At 49.9% G+C, this 18,597-nt stretch overlaps 1 protein-coding gene across 1 annotated transcript; it reads left to right on the forward strand.

Moving 5' to 3' along the window:
- Positions 1 to 3,103: 3,103 nt before the first annotated feature.
- RHOU (ras homolog family member U) lies at positions 3,104 to 18,305 on the forward strand. The gene is made up of 3 exons (XM_060642766.3): positions 3,104 to 3,911; positions 5,868 to 5,926; positions 11,634 to 18,305. The coding sequence occupies exons 1-3, from the start codon at positions 3,650 to 3,652 to the stop codon at positions 12,087 to 12,089; spliced, it is 777 nt and encodes a 258-aa protein (XP_060498749.1). The 5' UTR covers positions 3,104 to 3,649; the 3' UTR covers positions 12,090 to 18,305.
- Positions 18,306 to 18,597: the final 292 nt, after the last annotated feature.

The raw sequence follows: 18,597 nt of genomic DNA on the forward strand, positions 1-18,597 counted from the left end.
TCAACCAAATGAAAAAGTAATTTATTGAAGGAGAGAAAGTAGTTGTGAGTCATCTGTGCGATAAGGGGCTAATACCCGAAATATATAAACAACGCATAGAAACTCAACAGCAAAAAAACTCTCAAACAATCCGATGAAAAAATGGGCAGGAGATCTAAACAGACATATTCCCGCAAACATATGGATGGCCAACAGGTACGTGATAAGATGCTTACTGGCATTAATCATCAGGGAAATGCAAATCAAAACCACCATGAGATACCGCTTCACACCTGTTAGAATAGCTGTAATGGAAAAGACGCGAAAGAACGAGTGTTGCTAAGGATTTGGAGAAAAGGGAACCCTGGGTATATTGCTTGGTGGGAACGTAAATTGGTGCAGTCTTTATGGAGACAGCATGGAGTTTCTCCAAAAAATTAAAAATAGAACCACCCTATGATCCAGCAATCTTACCTCTGAGAATTTATCCAAGGAAAGTGAAAACATTAGTTCAAAAAGGTATCTGCACCTCCCTAGGCATCACAACATTATTATTATTTTAAATATGGAATTTGTTGTCAAAGTGGTTTCCATACAACACCCAGTGCTCATCCCAACAGGTGCCCTCCTCAATGCCCATCACCCACCCTCCGCTCCCTCCCACCCACCCCCTCCATCAACCCTCAGTTTGTTGCAACATTATTTTTAATGGAGACATGGAAACAACTTAGGTGTCCTTCAATGGATGAATGGATAAAGAAAGTGTATTATATATACACGCACAGTGGAATATTATTCAGCCACAAAAAAAAAGAATGAAATCTTGCCATCTGTGAAAACACGGGTGGGCTTTGAGAGCATTTTGCTAAGTGAAATAAGTCAAATGGAGTAAGACAAATATTGTATGATCTCATATGTGAAATCGAAACCAACCAACCAACCAACCAACCAACCAACCAAATCAACCAAACAAAAACCAAATAAGCTCACAGATACAGAGAGGAAATTGGTGGTTGCAAGAGGTGGGAGGTGGTGGGGGTGGGAGAAATGGGTGAATTTTTTTTTCAGTTTAAATAAATTGAACAAAACTTTTTTTTAATTATTTATTTATTTTATTTATTTTATTTTTTAATATATGAAATTTACTGTCAAATTGGTTTCCATACAACACCCAGTGCTCATCCCAACAGGTGCCCTCCTCAATGCCCACCACCCACTTTCCCCTCCCTCCTACCCCCATCAACCCTCAGTTTGTTCTCAGTTTTTTACAGTCTCTTGAACAAAACTTTTTAAAAAGGGAGTAAAGCAGGAGTCAAAGGTTATAGGATACAAAAATTAACATGTGGCCAGATGTAGGGGGTAAAGCAAAATTTTGTACAGCCTAAAAGCTTATCAAATTTGGGGGCCTTCTTTAAGAGAAAAATATCAATTAGACGATTAGGTACAAAAATAAATATTCAGGGGCACCTGGGTGTCTCAGTCGGTTAAGCGTCCGACTTGGGCTCAGGTCATGATCTCACAGTTCATGAGTTCGAGCCCCGCATCGGGCTCTGTGCTGAAAGCATGGAGAGCCTGGAACCTGCTTCAGATTCTGTCTCCCCCTCTCTCTCCCCCTCCCCCACTCACGGTCTGTCTCTCTCTCCCCCTCAAAAATAAATAAACATTAAAAAAATATTCATTTAAAATGAGAAATGCATCACAACAAGCTATAAAACTTAAAAGGCCAACAAATACCATAAACATCAAGAAAAACCCGCAAGAAAACATTTTAATAAGCTGCCTGACACACCGCTCCATAATACTATTTTTCAACCTTCTTTTACCAGCATATCCTTTTCCTCCAGTATAGTTGACAATTAAAAATTGCGCACATTTAAGGTATACAATTTGATAATTTAATACCTATATACGCAGTGAAATACTCACCCCAGTCAAGGCAATTAACATTACCCATCACCTCACAGAGTTACCTTTGTGTGTGGGTGGTGAGAAATTTAAGATCTGCCCTCTTAGCAAATTTCAAGTAGGACGATACAATGTTGTTAACTATAGTCCCATTGCTGCACATTAGATCTCCAGAACTTACTTATCTTGTGTAACTGAAGCTTTGTGTCCCTTGAATAGAATCTCCCCATGGCCCCATAGCTGCATAGTCTCAGCACTGAAATGTGTAGGATCATTGAATCACTATATTGTACATCTGAAACTAATATTACACCGGATGTTAACTAACTGGGATGTAAGTAAGAACTTGGAAAAACCAAGAGCTTAGGCTCTGGAGCTAGACTATTTGGGTTTGGATCTTGTCGCTGCCACTTTACAGCTTGTGGAACCTGGGCATTTCTAAAATATCTCTGAGCCTGAGATTTTCTCATCTGTAGAATGGGTATAAGTCACGTGAAGATTAAACAAATGAGTTCAGGCAGAGTGCTTCCAACAGTGTCTGGCACATAAAGGCTCAATATTTATTAGCTCCTGCTGTTATTGTTATTGTTGTTGTCGCTGTTGTAGCGCCAGTATTTATGTGAATAGTATGTGACGCTTTTTAAACCACCTGTAAACCCCGAGAAGCCTTTGCGTCCAGACTAGAACCGGGCTTCCCTGTTTTCTGCGTGGACTGTTGACTAAACGTAGGAGGAAGAAGTCAGAGACAAATGGGACTCCCCGCCCCCCATTATATTAATGTTTCCAAATAACATTTACGCAAAAGAAGAAATTGAATCTACAAATTATTTTGCTGGTTCATGGCATGCCCAACGAGCAATAGCGCTGGACCTAACATCATTTTGTTCCCAAACGATTGGAGCACAAATGATCTTAGAAGAAAAATCACGCGATGGGCTGTAGCGAAGACTTTAAAAAGTTGCCTTTTAATTCAGCCTCCTGCGGGCGTGTCCCCAAGACACTTCATTTCCCCCTTGGGTGAAGCACTGTGGCCAGCAAGGGGCCCCCACGGCACAGGCTGCGGCCGGGAAGGGGAGGCGGGGAGCCAGGGGAACCGGAGGAAGCTCAGGCTTCCCCGCCCGCGTGGGCGCAACAAGGCGGAACCGCTTCGGTCACTCCGGCGGTGGTGTCAGTCTCGGCCGCCGGGGGTGGGCGGAGGCTGCCTTCCGCTACCCGTCGCCTCCGGGCCACGCGCCCCGGAGTGGGTGTTCAGGGTCCACCCCCAGAGCGGGCGGCAGCCGCGCCCCCTGCAGCGAGGGTCCGTTCGGCCCGGAGCCGGCGACCGCGCTCCTCACCCGCCCGGCGTAGCACCGCCTCTGGCCCGGGTGCAGGGGCCCGGCGCGCAGGCGGGGGGCGCTGTGGCCTCGGCGCGGGGACAGAGCGGCCGGGCCGGACCCGCCTCTTTCCCCTCCCCTCCCGCCCCCCACGCGTCGTGTCGCCGGGAAGCCGGGAGGAGACAGAGCGCTCGGGCTCCACGGCGCTCGGCCGGCCCGCAGTCCTCTGACCGCGCGGAGCGGAGCCAGGTGGCGCCGCCCGAGCCCAGAGCCGCGACCCACCCCGGCCGCCTTTGTCTGGGAGCGTGTGGCCTGGAACCGCCGCTCTCGGGGGCCGGGCACGCGCCCACCGCGGTCGGTGACAGCTCGTCCCTCTCGGAGGGCTCCGGGACCGAGGGGCGGGCGGGCCGGGCCCTGCTCGCTCGCGCCTGCACGCCCGAGCGCGCGCACCGATGCCCCCGCAGCAGGGGGACCCCGCATTCCCGGGCCGTTGCGAGGCGCCGCCCGTTCCGCCGCGCCGGGAGCGCGGGGCGCGCGGGGGGCGCGGGCCCGGGGCGCCGGGGGGCCGGGGGCGCGCGGGCGGTGCCGAGGGGCGCGGCGTCAAGTGCGTGCTCGTCGGCGACGGCGCCGTGGGCAAGACGAGCCTGGTGGTGAGCTACACCACCAACGGCTACCCCACCGAGTACATCCCCACCGCCTTCGACAACTTCTCGGGTGAGCGGGGACGGGGGCGCGGGGCCGCGGTCTGCGGTGCCGATGGCCCCGGTGCCGCGGTGGGGGGGGGGGCGGGGAGGGCGGCGCGAGGGTCGCGGGGCGGGGGGGGGGGGGCACCGAGGGGGCTGCGGGGCCGGGCGGGCTCCAGCTGGGAAGCCGACCAGGCGCGGAGCGCAGGGCATTTCCCGAGCCTCGGGGACCCGGCGAGCGCGGAGCCTCCAGAGGCAATGGGGAACCCTAAAGCCGGAGCCTGGCGGAGGGGGCGGGGTACGGGGGACAGAGCCTACGCGAAAAGAAATGGTCGGGCAATTTAGTAGCAGACGAGCGAGTATCAGACAGGTCGAGTTCAGGTTGCCTGGTCAGTTTGCTGCGTAGGAAAGTTGCGTCAGGTCGACGTTGCTGGCGCCGCTGCCGAGTTTCAGTGGGAAGGTGACGCGCAGGTGGCCCTACCTGTGGCCCGGAGAGTCGGTCCTTTCCTTTTGGCGGTTCCCGTGACAATGGGCGTCTCCGCTTTAAAGAGCCAGAAAATACTCGCTTTGGTGAAAACGGCACTGGTAAAGGCTTAGGTCCGGATTAAACCTGGAGAGTAAACCCAATTTCTTCGGAGTCCCTCTCCCCTGGCCCCACTGCCCCTACTTCCATCTCCCTCATTGGCTGTGTTTCTGATGTCTTAGTATCTTTTCAGTTATCTCTAAGCTATTTACAGCTCTTAAGTATGGTATGCTGGGTTTTAGTTTGGTGGAAACAAAGATAAAGGGGTTTTCGGGGATTTTTTTTTTTTTTTGAAATTCACAAAAACGTGAAAATCCACAGAGGCTAGTGTGAAACACTCCCTCTTGCTCTTCAAGGAAAAAAAAAAAAAAAAAAAAAGAAATGTTTCTTGACCTCGTAGTCCCAATGGCAAGGGGTTGGGTACCCTAGATGAAAGTGTGCCACACCTAATGGGTTTCCCACCTAAACAGTTTTGGGTTTTTTCCCCCCTTTCCTCCTCCCAGCTGATCAGTGTAAACATTAAAAGAACTGGGAAAGTTGTACTGAGACAAACTTGGGTGCTTAATTCAAATAGAAACCTCAAGCTGTGCCCTGAGGCAGGCCCCTGCCCAGTCCCCATCCCAGTGGAAAGGTGGACAGGCTTTCTTCTCTTTTTTAATCCTCTCTTTGAGCCGACAGGGTGAGATGAGTAGGGCCCGCTTCCATAAACAGGACAATGCAGGCAGCCTGTGTTTGCTCGTGTTCTCAAAACAAGCTACAATTTTCTGATAAACCATGAAGTCTTGGAACAGATCCCAAGGGAAAACAGAATTATTTGTGAGGCTTCCCACTGAGTTAAAACGGCAAGGTTGGTTCCCATTTACCCCCTAGTGTTGCTTTTAGGTTTTTTGAAACTAGTGTGACGGGCAAATAAATCTTCCCGGGCTGGGAGAAGAGTGCAGGCCCTTCTGGGGTGCCATCCGATGGCTCAGGGGTTTGCGGCCTCATCCCGGGCAGTGCAGTGAGGTGCCAGCCCAAGAGGGTTGTATACAAAAGTGCCTGCATGGGGGCCTCCTTGTTTTATTTTTATTTTTTTTATTTAAAAAAAATTTTTTTTTAATGTTTATTTATTTTTGAGACAGAGAGAGACAGAGCATGAGCAGGGGAGGGGCAGAGAGAAAGGGAGACACAGAATCTGAAACAGGCTCCAGGCTCCCAGCCATCAGCACAGAGCCATCAGCACAGAGCCCGACGCAGGGCTCTAACTCACGAACTGTGAGATCATGACCTGAGCCGAAGTCAGACGCTTAACTGACTGAGCCACCCAAGGGCCTCCTTGTTTTAGACCAGTCTTTAATTCATTAGGGGACCCAGAATAACTGAAGGGTTTGGAGGGAGAATGGTAGTTGCAGCTAAAACGATGTTTTTCCTGAAAGGGGTTAAAGGACATCCCCCCCTGATCATTGTTTTCATCTTGTTTTTAAGCGGTGGTTTCTGTGGACGGACGGCCTGTGAGACTCCAGCTCTGTGACACTGCCGGGCAGGTTAGTGTATCATCGCTGCTCAGTGGTGGGAAGGGAACCAGCCTTTGAAAAGCCTCAGAATACCCTCCTTGCATAAACGGGGTCATTCTAAAGCCTCACGAAGTAGACCCACCCCTGAGAGGGTGACGGGGAGGGGGATAAAAACCGGGTTTGGCTCAGCTTCGAGTGGGCAGGACGGGGACAACAGGGTGAAGAACAGTTCTCTTCTCACAGGCGTTTCTGACCTTATTTACTCTCTGGTGTTTATTAAAAATTATCACTGATGCTCTGTGATCATTTCTCAAAGTTAGTTGGCGATGTAATCATTTCATTAGAAGTCAACCAGCCACATATTAAAGAAATTTGCTCAAGAGAAAGATGGAGTTTTGGGGCACCGGGGTGGCTCTGTCCGTTAAGCGTCGGACTTCGGCTCAGGTCATAGTCTCGTGGTCTGTGAGTTCGAGCCCCGCGTTGGGCTCTGTGCTGACACTTCAGAGCCTGGAGCTTGCTTTGGATTCTGTGTCTCCCTCTCTCTCTGACCCTCCCCTGCTCATGCTCTGTCTCTCTCTGTCTCAAAAATAATAAATAAATAAATAAATAAATAAGAAAAAGATGGAGTTTCCTAAGCCGTGGTTTGACTCGCTAGGGCCACCTTTGTTCCCTGAAGCAGATGCAGGGGTCAAAGCTGTCCCGCACCAGAGTCATGAATGAACCTGGACTTAGTCTTTCCAAATCGTGGGAAGGTTAGGCACTTGGATCGGACACCCAGGGAGTGATGGGGATTCAGGTGTTTCCCGACGAGCTCCAGGGACTCATCATCACCCGTCCTCCCTTGGCATGGCGCTCGTCACCGAGGTCTCCTTGTTCCCTGTGAGAACCCAGGGTGCTGTCTCTTGAGTTGGTCAAAGTGACAGTTAACAAACATGTAGTCCTTCCTGTACTTTGTTAGAGCAAATGCTGAGGGGCACTTTGTAGGCCCGTAAAAGGGCCCACTTCACTTTCTGAGGTATCGTCACGTGACCTTCCGTGTTTAAGAAGTTGGCCTTCCAGTATTCTCTAGTGCCTCGTCCCAGCCAGGACTTCCAAACTGCTTACCTAGCCTGGGGACAGCAAGTTCAAACCTCCAGGTGATACAAGCCTGAGCAGCTCTGGTCTCCAGCTCAACGCTGGTTTGGCGGGGGCCACAGTGGCGGGAGTGGTAGCCCGGCCTCTTCTTTCTCTCCTCATCCTTCCCCTTCAGCTGCAGCAGGGAAAATCAAACGCCGTGTGTAGTCTGTGCAAAAGAGAGCGCAAAGAACACCGCCGTTGCAATGTTTCATCTTTCTGGACGCCCTCCTCGTATTTATAGCGAACGCTGTATGGCTTTGCATAAAGCGGGAATATTTTTCCTACTCCGTGTCTGATTTTCTGACCTTCCAGGTGAGGTCAGAGGAGCACATCGATAAATATAGGCATCCCTGCTAAAGCAGGAAGGAGCAGCTTAACGGCCCGAGAAGGCACAGTTACTGGGGACCCCTGGGGGGGGGCCTGGGAGCAAGGAGCTCAGTGCACATCCCTGCCCACTGATGGGGCTCTCCTGTTACATGTTGGTTCTTGCCGCAGACACGGCTTCCTAAGTTGGGGTTCTGCCTGCATGGTGCCTGCCACATAATAGGGCTGAGTTGCGGTTTTGCATGGAGACAGACAAAGGAGAGCTAGGTCTTGGGGAAGTGCTAACTGAGGTCCTGGGCCTGCCCCTCACAAGACTTTACAGTCTGTAGGGAAGACAGACCAGTGAGGAGAACTTGTGGAAAGAAACCAGTGAAGTTCCATAAGGCGGAAGGCAACGTGGGCTCGGGGTGCAGGACAGGTGGGTCTGGGGGGAAAACCTCTGAGCAGTTTTGGAAGAGGCATAGGAGTCTCATCGGGACCGCTTTGTGGAAACGATCCTGAATTATTGAGGTGGGGTTTGATTTGTCGTAGTATGGTCTGTCTGAAAGTGGGGGAAGCACGAGGATAATTTTGGAGACGTTTTCATGAAGAAATTGTTTAACTAGGGAAATAGAAGGATTTTGGTGCAAGTTGGTACGTTTTGGTTTATTTGGAAATTGTTTTTTTTTTTTCTTGCTCTCCCAGTGATGTTTTCGTTGAGATGGACTGTATTTCCTTTTTTTTTTTTAATTTATTTTTGAAGGAGAGAGAGAGAGAGAGAGAGACAGAGCATGAGCAGGGGAGGAGCAGAGAGAGGGAGACACAGAATTCGAAGCAGGCTCCAGGCTGTCAGCACAGAGCCTGATGCGGGGCTCGAACCCACGAACCGTGAGATCATGACCTGATCCGAAGTCGGTTGCTCAACCGACTGAGCCACCCAGGCGCCCCTGGACTGTATTTCTTAAATGACGTATTGGTTAGTAACGCATACCTTATTATGTAACGGAGGAGGTGACCATCTAAAGACGTGTAGAAAACTAACTTCAAAAACTATTTATGAAACCTACACGGTTGGTAAGATAAAGTCCTTTTTCCCCTACACCCCAGGTGTCATTTGGGACTTATTTGGACTCACAGCAAAGCCGGTCCAAGTGGTAGTTCTTTTCCAACTTCCTTAGTTAATCCAGATCTGATAAACTGCCTTTTAAGGGACTCGATTTGACACCTGCTGTATTTCCCTGATGTTGACTCAACCAGTGGAACCCCCCCTGCCCCCACCCCTTGAGGCAGTCCTCACAGTAGCCTTATGACTTGTGTCACGTCTGAGTCCCAACCCAGGGAAGCGTGAGCACAGATAGCCCTAACCTGGGGCCCAAATACCCTGGTTTCATATGGAAGCTCGGAGCAAGAATGTGGCTCTCCTTGGCTCATGAGGAACTAGAAATCGCTTTTTGTGCCTTCGGGTCTTCCTGTCAGGGAGGTAGGTGAGCATATAAGGCCTTACGAGGAGCTCTTAACACTGGACTCACAGTCTTACTTGAGTGAGAATAGATCGGAGACTGAGGGCTCTGCAAAACATACCTTTGGCAGAAGAGAAAGGACTGTCACTGAAATAGGAGTAGTTCGCGGTGGCATTACCAGGAGAAGCTGAAAGTTCTTCAGACTTTTGACCCGTGAGGCACTTAGAAAAATCTCTGTGGTACAAAAAAAAAAAAAAAAAAAAAAAAAAAATCAGGTTGCAGCTTGACCAACGTTACTGTTGAGCTGCCTGTCCGGCCCGCCCCGCCCCTGACGGAATTCTGTACGTCTTCTGACCCGGCAGGTGCATGCCAGTCACTGGGCCTCAGCACACGTTTCCTTGGGGGTGCGTTCCACTGGCCTCGTCCCCCATGTGCACATTGCATTTATTTCAGCAAATATCTAAGGTTTCTGGGCAGGCCGTGAGGAGGAGGGTTTCATTTCTGCTCGGCTCCCAGAGCCCCTTAGCCAGACTCCCCAGAGGTCTGGGGAGCCAGATTTCCAAAGGCCTGTCCCAGGGCCCAGCCCCTGTGCTTGTCTTTCTTTTTATTGGAAATGCAAGCCCAGATTCCAGGCCCCGGCCAAGGGTGACTGCCTTCTCACAGTGAGGTGCAGCTGCCTGAGGGAGCTGCCTTTACGTGGGGCTCAGTCTTGTGCTTTTGCTTTGAGGCCTCCGAGAACAGAAGGAATGTTTTATTACGAGGTCTTCAGAGCGAGGCCGTAGTCTACCTGGTCGGGTTTCTGCGTTTATTCCTGCACACAAAGTTGGCACTAAGGAAGCTAAGTTGTTCTTTTTATACCATCGTTTGTAGAAGACACGTGGCAGTGACGTTCCGAAATGCCAGATTTATTCCTGAGCATTGTAGCCGGCTGGCTTCGATATTGTTGGTTGTTGCCCTACAACTGAAATATGGAGCTTCAAATGAAGAAAAAAAAAAAACAGATCTAGGTTTTCTTTACATCTGCAGAAAGGCTGCAGATACGGAATAATGTGCATGTCAGTAATGAAAACCTGGATGACATTTCACTTTTTCTTGCCACTGGGAAGTGGTGTGTTATAGTCCACTCGCAGATGGCTGGCGCCCACCGACAGAAATTTTATTTTATCTATTTTTTACTGTTTTTAACGTTTATTTATTTATTTTTTTCATGATCGCTACACCCAGTGGGGGACTTGAACTCACGACCTTGAGATCGAGAGTCCTATATGTCTTCCGACCTGAGGCAGCCAGGGGCCCCCACTGATAGAAATTAAAAAAAAAAAAAATTTAATGTTTATTTCTGAGAGAGAGAGAGAGAGAGAGAGACAGAGTGCGAGCAGGGGAGGGTCAGAGAGAGAGGGAGACACGAATCCGAGGCAGGCTCCAGTCTCTGAACTGTCAGCACAGAGCCCGACGCCGGGCTTGAACCCACAAACCATGAGATCATGACCTGAGCCGAAGTCAGACGCTTAACTGACTGAGCCACTCAGGCGCCCCAGAAATTCTAAATAGGAATGAGATGATGTAAATATTTTCCTATGAGAGAGGTGAGTGAAAGCTTTCAGTTAGCTGAATATGGGACTCCAGGAGACTATAAAGAAATGCTGATTTGGAGGCAGACATCTCTGCAAGGGCTGAGGCCAGGTCTGTCTGTTCCCAGTGAATCCCCTGGCCCTGCCCGGGGCCCGGTGTCCAGCATGCATCTCTGTGAAGTGGGTGACTATTGCAGATATTCAGCATGATGCTTGGTTTCTATAATGAATTAGAATTATTCCATCCAATTCTCTATATTTTAAGAGTAGGGTGGGTATACCCTTTCTCTGGTCCTTTATCTTCCCAAAGCACCGTGCGTGGAGGCCCCTGGTATTTGCAGGGGGAAAAAAAAAAGGCTAAAGGAAGTAAGAAAAGGAAGAAAGGAGGGAGAAAAAGAGATAAAGCAAGAAGGAGGTACATCAAGCAAGAACGAGAATGTGTTAACCAGTGTTGTAAGTGATTTGCCAGTGAGAGTGGCCTATGAGAGGTCTCAGCTCCAATTCTGGGTCTGTCCTTGTGTCTGATTAAAATTCTTCCCTGCACTGTGTGTGCCCTGAGTGTGTACAGGTACAGATAGGTGAGGCGGGCGTCGCTCACAGCTGTCATGGGGACAGGCAAGCCTGGATTCTTTTTTTTTTTTTTTTAACTTTATTTATTTTGAGAGAGACAGAGGCAGCGGCTGGGGGAGGGACAGAGAGAGAGGGAGAGAGAGAGAATCCCAAGCAGGCTCCACTCTGTAAGCACAGAGCCCGACAAGGGGCTTGAATCCCCAAAACCGTGAGATCATGACCTGAGCCAAAACCGAGTGGGACGGGTAACCGACGGAGCCATCCAGGCACCCTAAGGGCAGGGCTGGATTCTTGAAGACAGGAGCTGTGTTAGACCAGGGCTCACTGGGGTCAGCTTGGAGACCTGGGGATCAGTGTGGATGCTGTCTAAGTTTTGGAAGAGTGGCTAAGTACCACAGTTGAGAGAGTAAGTCTGGGTTACTCTGGGCTGAAGGCTAGATGAAGTCAATTTTATTTCTAAAATTCACCCGATGTAAGTACTTTTTCTGTGGTGAGTTGCAAGTGGGTCATGAGTGTTGATGAAAACACCGAACACTTTGGGCAGATTGCATGGGGCTGGGCGTGTGGGCCCCACTTAGGGAAGCAGCAGGATTGCTTTCCGAGGCCCTGGCAGTGGGCTTGCTATAACCCTTTCCGAGGAAAAAATTGGTAAGGGGGTCTTTTTGCTAATGAGAATGGATTTAAAAAATAACTTTCGGGTGCCTTGATTGGTTGCAGGATGAGTTTGACAAACTCAGGCCCCTCTGCTACACCAACACGGACATCTTTCTTCTGTGCTTCAGTGTGGTGAGCCCCTCATCCTTCCAGAACGTCAGTGAGAAGTGGGTGCCCGAGATCCGATGCCACTGTCCCAAAGCCCCCATCGTCCTCGTTGGAACTCAGTCGGATCTCAGAGAAGACGTCAAAGTCCTCATTGAGCTGGACAAATGCAAAGAGAAGCCGGTGCCTGAAGAGGCAGCTAAGCTGTGCGCTGAGGAGATCAAAGCCGCCTCCTACATCGAGTGTTCGGCCTTGACTCAGAAAAACCTCAAAGAGGTCTTTGACGCGGCCATTGTCGCCGGCATCCAGTACTCAGACACTCAGCAACAGCCAAAGAAGCGCAAAAGCAGGACTCCTGACAAAATGAAAAACCTCTCCAAGTCCTGGTGGAAAAAGTACTGCTGTGTCGTATGATGTTGGCAAGAAACCCGGAAAAGGCAGTTTTTAGATGAAGCCGATATTAGAAGCTATATTAGCTGACGTGACTCCTTTTATTGTGTAGAACCTGGATAGGAAATGCGTGTGTATGCGTATAACAGGTGGAGCTCTCAGTTTATGTATTCTTTCTTGCCTTCGACGTTTTTGTTTGTTTCAGCTTAGGGACCAGCCAATTATGCAAGATATTTCTGAAGGGAGTTGAGCAATGTTCCTAACTCTGGAAAAGGAGAGCTCCGAGACCTCGGGATTAATTTATATCTGATATGAAAGAGACCCGCTCGGATGTGGGTGTCAAGGATGCAACTTGGCCGCGTTATGATGCGCAGAAGGACCAACGGCGAAATGGTGTGGTCGACCCTCCCTTGATGAAGGGCTACTCGATGCAAGGACGTTCCGTACGCAGGCCGGCCAGGGAGCACCCGTCAGAATTGTGTTTAAACGTCCACACTTAAATCGTCCCGCCTGCAGGGAAGTGAACATTCTTGAAGGGCCTGCAGCAAATGTTTGTAGGAGACAAAATGACCTTTATTTCCCTTAAGTCAGCCAAAATGCGCACACACACACACACACACACATGCACACGCGCACATACGTACGGCTATATTTGCTGCTGATTCAGACTTTTAAACGGTTAATGAGGAAAAGCACGGCCACGAAAAAACAGATATGAGGGAAGCTCAGGTTCCTGCTTTTGTTACTTTTTTGAACAGCTCTCTTTTTGATGATACCCTACTCAGAGATGGGATTTTAACTACGTCTCGGCACGTCTTTGAGGCCACCTGAAAACCAAACGTGAACATCTCTTGAAACCTGTTTTAAAATGGGTGTCTCTTGAAACCCGTTACGACAACCAGTGAAGTCCACAGATGCCTTTTCAGGGACCTGGCAGCAGGGCCCGGCGCTGTGTGTCACCGGGCTTGTGGGGCTGGTCTGCTGCGGCCGGCCGGGGGGCGGTGGGGTGGGGGGTGGGGGGGTGGACCACAGCCCCCTCGCGAAGCTGCCTCCTTCCTGTGGGACAGCCAGAAAACCATATGCTTGTGAAACGTTTGTGTTCTTCAAGGTGGCAGAATTTTTAGAGCTTAGTCCTCTGGAGAAAACAAGTGCCGTATCAGAAGAATAGTTTTCCTTTGTGATGGCAGTGCTTCCGAAGTGCCAAAAAAGGTAGCCTGACGCGTTGAATTATCACGTCCGGCTGCCGTGGGTGACACAGACTCACCAAGGTCGGCTCAAAAACTAGGGATAAGCTCTGCAGAGCCAGCGGAGAGAAGCGTCTCCTCTTTCCGTGGGTCTTGCGTTGTCTTTTTTATATTCAAAGAAACTAATTTGTGTTTTTCTATGGAAGAAATCAAAGGTTGGGACGGGGTTTCTTTCACCTCTGTTGGCAAATCAAATTAGCGGGTTTCCTTGTTTGAAAATGAAAACACATGGGTTGTTTGCTATTTATTTTTGCATCCGTTGGAAATTGATAATCCGCTGTTTCCTGAAGCATTTAGTTCTAACCTGAGGGAATAACGTTACTTCGTTGTGAAAATGCTCCAGACAGACTTCCCGAAAAGCAGTCTTGCCTGCCTGGTCCACCTATCTGTGAGAATAGCTTTCCGGGCTGGGCTCCGCCCACCCTGCTGTGCAGACCAGGTGGGAGAGGTGGTAGAATTATTTGGGGAGTCATTCTAAACGGGGTTTTTGTATTTAAACAAATGTCATGGAGTGCAATGCAAATTAATTTTTAAGTCGGAACACAAAACTTGGAAGAAATTTTATGCATGTGATAGCATATGGGGCAGCTCTTGGCCCCCCTGGAGAGGCCACTGGCACCCTCTGCCTTGGAGGGCCACTGGTTGAAAGCTGTTGGTGAAACGCGCCTGTGTGGCCCGGTTCTGAAAGCTTTACGCCAGCGCTTTATTTCTAACCCAACTTGATACAACCTGTACCGTTAGCGCTAAAAAATCTCGAGGGTTGACCTTTAAACACCACCATTTTTCATATGTTGCTGCGTTTTATAGAATAGTAAAGGTACGATTGATTGTACTTAATGCTTTCCTCCTTTCTTGTTTCTTTGTGTGACTTGGGCAGAAACGTTTTTAAAAGTACGGCTTGAGGTAAACGTAAAGTTGATCCACTTCGAAGCTTACCCATCGTTAAACTTGCAGCTTGGTATTGCAGAGGAGATTTTATGAGTCGTGCTTTAAGAAGATGCCACCTTCGCTTAACTCCCACGGTGTAGGCCAGTCATGATTTAAAAATACAGTATACTTCCCAAGTGTGTTCTCTCTTTTTTACCACGTATGTGGAAGCGAACCTTTTGTAATGTCGTTCTCTGTGTTTGGCAGACTTCAGAGAAACCACGCAGCTATCACCCAAGCCAAAATGAAGGCAGAGTCTTCTCCCCGACTGTCGTAACCTGGTGCCTTACCAAGTTGTGCTTCTCTCTTTTTCAAGCGTAAATGATGTTGAGCAGAACGCTGTCCTTGAAAATGCTATAAACGAGGTGGTATGAAATAAATTCTGACCTACAGATACAACTGCGCTTGCCTTTTCTGCCGAAGAGTGTCAGTGGAGGAGGAAGTTCGGCCCCGTCGAAAAGCAGGCCGGTTGGCAAGCCTCAGGCTTCCGTGCTGGGAAGCTGGAAAAGCCCAGAGGCATTTTGGGAATCCTCCCTAACCAACATTAAGTGCTTATTGAAAATGGGGTTTTGAGAATTCTGGGGTCACGGTCTGACTTCGGCGCTCTCTGACGTCAGACGCAGGTGTCTGTAGTGGATCACGTGCTGGTGGCCCGTGTGTGTCCCCGACAGGAGCACTGTTCTTGGAGCCCAAGGTCTAGGCTCAGAGAAGCACGTAGTGTCTGATGATGGGGAGGTCCCTGGATGTGAGCCTCCGTTCCCTTACGTGTGAAAGTACTGCCTTCCCTGCCCCCCCACCCCCAGGCTATTTGAATCCTGAATGAGAACACATGTGCACATGTGGGTTAGATGGCCAAGATCTGGAATAGCCATGAAAGGGATTAGAAGGTGCCGTGGGCCCCACCGGCTTTGCAGTGGAGACCAGCAGGGCTCAGGGTTCCCTGTCTCCGAGGGCTGGGAGGTGCCCACGTGGTGTATGTGAACTTGTGGTCAGCCTTCCCGTTGTGCCGCCAGGATGCAGCCCTTACACCAGGGGAGGTGGCCCTGAGGACAGGAACATTCTGAGAGGCCAGATGTCCTCCTGCTTCCACCCTTCAGCCTCAAGGGTCATCTAGTGAAGGATGGGCCTGTTCACTCCATACCCCACGGAGCCTCTGAGGCCAGGCTTTGACTTTTCATGCACCCTGGAAGGCTGTGCAGAGAGCATTTAGATTACTGACCACTTGTATGTGCCCCGAAGTGCTAAAACCCAGCTTGCCCTCACTGGCCTCCACAGGCAGCCTCAAGCCAGCTCCGAGGGACCTGGAAGTTTCTCTTCACCCAGCCCCAGTTTGCCTCCCGTATCCAGGATAGGTCTTCCCAGGCTACGTGGACAGAGCACATGGTACGAAGTAAATTCTGACCTATGGATGTAACCGTACTTGCCTTTTCTACCAAAGAATGTCATTAGAATGACAGTCCCTGCGGATCTTCTTTCTGGTCAGCGAGATGCAAATATCCCAGAGATATTTACAAGACCTGAAGGAGGTGGGAGAATGACAAGTATCCTGGGAGAAAAGTTTCATAAAGGGAACATGGTTGTGATTCCTTAAGCAGCTTAAACTTCCTGCGTCTAAACGTTAGCAGCTGCAGGGGGGATAAGCACGGCACCTACCCCCGTGGGCTGGTGGGGTTCTGAGTGTAACGTGCGAGTGTGCCGGAAGTGCCCGGTAAATGTTGCCTCGGATTGGTCTTGTTGGGAAGTTCCGTGGGGAAGCTCATTTCTTTCACAGCGGGATGCCTACGTGATTAGCTCACAAGTGGCCCCTAATGGCTCTCTCATCGTCATCCCTACTAATTTTGGGTGAGGCTTCTGCTTTTTATGGGTAAGAGCACATCTATGTTTCATTTTTTATGAGATCAGAGCAAAGCGATATGAATTATTTCCAACAGTCCCGGAACAGAGATGCTGCCACTTGGGGAGCTGGGCCTGCTGGGGGCGGCCACCCGCTGGGAGGATACCGGGGACACGTGTGTGCACGTGCGTGTTCTAGTCCCCCAGGAGGGGAAGATGGCATTCAGCCCGTGAAGGTGCTTTGGTGAGTCTGAGTGAGACAACAACGTAAGATTTGTGCGGAAGGGAAGGATCATGCTGCTGGGGTGTCCCTTGATTCCTTTCACACAAGAAGCTCTTGCTAGCACATTTGGCTTTGTGAATCCAGAGTCCTCTGTGGCTGCCCACCTGAGCCAACCAGGCTCCCCTGTGCAATCCGGACAACACAACCGAATCTTGAAGAGACACGGTCTGCCTGCGAGAGAAGCATGTGGGGGTGGGGAACCTGACGTGCATCTCCAACCAGACGTGTGTCCTCTAAATTGCATTCAGTTCCATTGACTGTCCCACAGATACTTCATTCTGGCAGTTTCCATTCGCTACTTTGACAAATTACTACGAACTTAGGGGCTTAAAACAATACAGATTTTCTTACCTGACGGTCCTGGAAGTGGGAAGTCGAAAATGGGTCTTACTGGGCTAAGATCAAGCTGATGACCGGCCTGTGTTCCTTCCTGGAGGCTCCAGGGAGCCATCTTCTTTCTTCTTCTAAGCTCTGGAGCCCATCTGCATTCCTTGGCTCACGATTCTCCCCCACCTTCAAGCCAGCAATGGCCGGTCAAGGTCTTTCTTGGCATCCTGCTGACACTGACTCCTCCCCCTCTGCTTTCACACTTAAGGAACCTCATTATTATATGGGGCCTCCTTGGAGAGTCCAGGGTAATCTCCCCACATCAGGGTCCGTGGATTAGCGGTTTCAATCTCATCTGCAGCTTCCGTTCCCCTTGTGGACATCTTTGGGGGCCATTCTTCTGCTGACCACACTCCCGTCTGGGAGGTCAGCTCATGGCTCCCCAGATCGTTACCACCTCTTTCGTTAGGGAATGTCCAGAAACACAGCAGTCAGCGGCCTTGTCGGTCAGACATGGGCAAACGTTGGCAAGGCCCCCTTTGGCTCAGCCGGCCAACGAAGGATAGATGTGCCAGGGTGAGAGCTACTGAGGGGAGCAGTCAATGACTGAATATTTCTGGTCCCCCTGGCGAAAACACCTCTAATGTGACCTGGGTGAAATCTTGTCTTACCTTTATCTCACGAAACATCCAGATCTCCTGCTCTCCGTATTCTTCAAGACACCACAAGCAACTTTATTATGATTCGGCATCTCAAGGAGGTTCCCAAAAAGAGAGCATGCGGTCATCATACCAAGTGCCCGAGTTTCCCTTCCCAAGACAGTGTTTTCTCCTATGATGTTCGGAGGGTGGTTTCTGATTAGGATTTGGCCTGAACTGGGGAGAAAAGGCACTAAAAATGATGACGTGAATGTTTGATGTCTTTGCCCGGTTTTGCAGAAACAGGATCCGCCTTCACGGAGCCCTTTCTAACGTTGCCTCCTGATCGAAGAGCTCAAGGTGTAACGTTGATTTGGCCTGCGGTGGCTGTCACTGTGGGAAGCGTTCCCACGAGGGCGTGTGTCCTTACGTTCCAAGCATACTGCTTCGGAGTGTTTGAAACGTAAAGCACAAATAGAACTCAGGCGTTGGAAAATATCCCTGAGCACAGAAGCTTTTGGGAGAGGCGTGGGCATGAGTCACCCTTTGACAGATTCTGGATAATAGTTGGTTCAGGGTTTAACTTGAAGACAAGCACCATATTGTACGTGGCCGGTGGAAGACGGAGTCGTGTGCTTCAGCAGCAAATATTAAAACTGACATTTTACCATGGAAATCATGACTCCTATCACTCGTCATGGATTTAGGATACACCAGACCCAGCCTGGCTGGTGCTTAATCCCATTTTGAGCCTGCTCGAGTGTCTGAAGACGCACCTGTTAGGAACTTAGAACTCTGATACCTAAACCGTCATTAGGGGCGCCTGGGTGGCTCGGTCGGTTAAGCGTCCTACTCTTGATTTTGGCTCAGGTCACGATCTCATGTTTGGGAAATCGAGCCCCCACCTCAGGCTCTGTGCAGGGCATGCTGCTTAAGATTCTCTCTCTCCCTCTCCCTCTGCTCCTCTGCTGCTCTCTCTCTCTCTCTCTCTCTCAAAAAAAAAAAAAAAAAAAAAACCCGTCCAACACACCCCCCAAAACCCCACATCACTCGTAGCAGTAACAGTAGAACTGATTTGGCTTGCCTCATTTATTTAGAAAATGTTTTATTGACAAACGTACAGAAAAATCACGTATATACAAAGTCACCCAGAACCCCCAAACTTCTCCCTCTGCTTTGATCTTCTTGTCTCTCCCTGATCTTCCAGGGTTCCTACTTTTTATTCTGGGACAAAATCTCAGGCCAGACCACAAAGCTAGAAGGGCTGCCCACGGGCTACT

This window comes from Panthera onca, chromosome D2 (genome assembly GCF_046562875.1).
Source record: "Panthera onca isolate mPanOnc1 chromosome D2, mPanOnc1 haplotype 2, whole genome shotgun sequence".
Lineage (NCBI taxonomy): Eukaryota > Metazoa > Chordata > Mammalia > Carnivora > Felidae > Panthera > Panthera onca.

What these genes read in the sequence shown, in the direction of transcription:
- RHOU (XM_060642766.3), top strand. Translation starts at nt 3,650, where the DNA reads ATGCCCCCGCAGCAGGGGGACCCCGCATTCCCGGGCCGTTGCGAGGCG. An exon ending in CGCCTTCGACAACTTCTCGG is followed by an intron (nt 3,912 to 5,867) that starts GTGAGCGGGGAC and finishes CTTGTTTTTAAG; the next exon opens with CGGTGGTTTCTGTGGACGGA. An exon ending in TCTGTGACACTGCCGGGCAG is followed by an intron (nt 5,927 to 11,633) that starts GTTAGTGTATCA and finishes GATTGGTTGCAG; the next exon opens with GATGAGTTTGACAAACTCAG.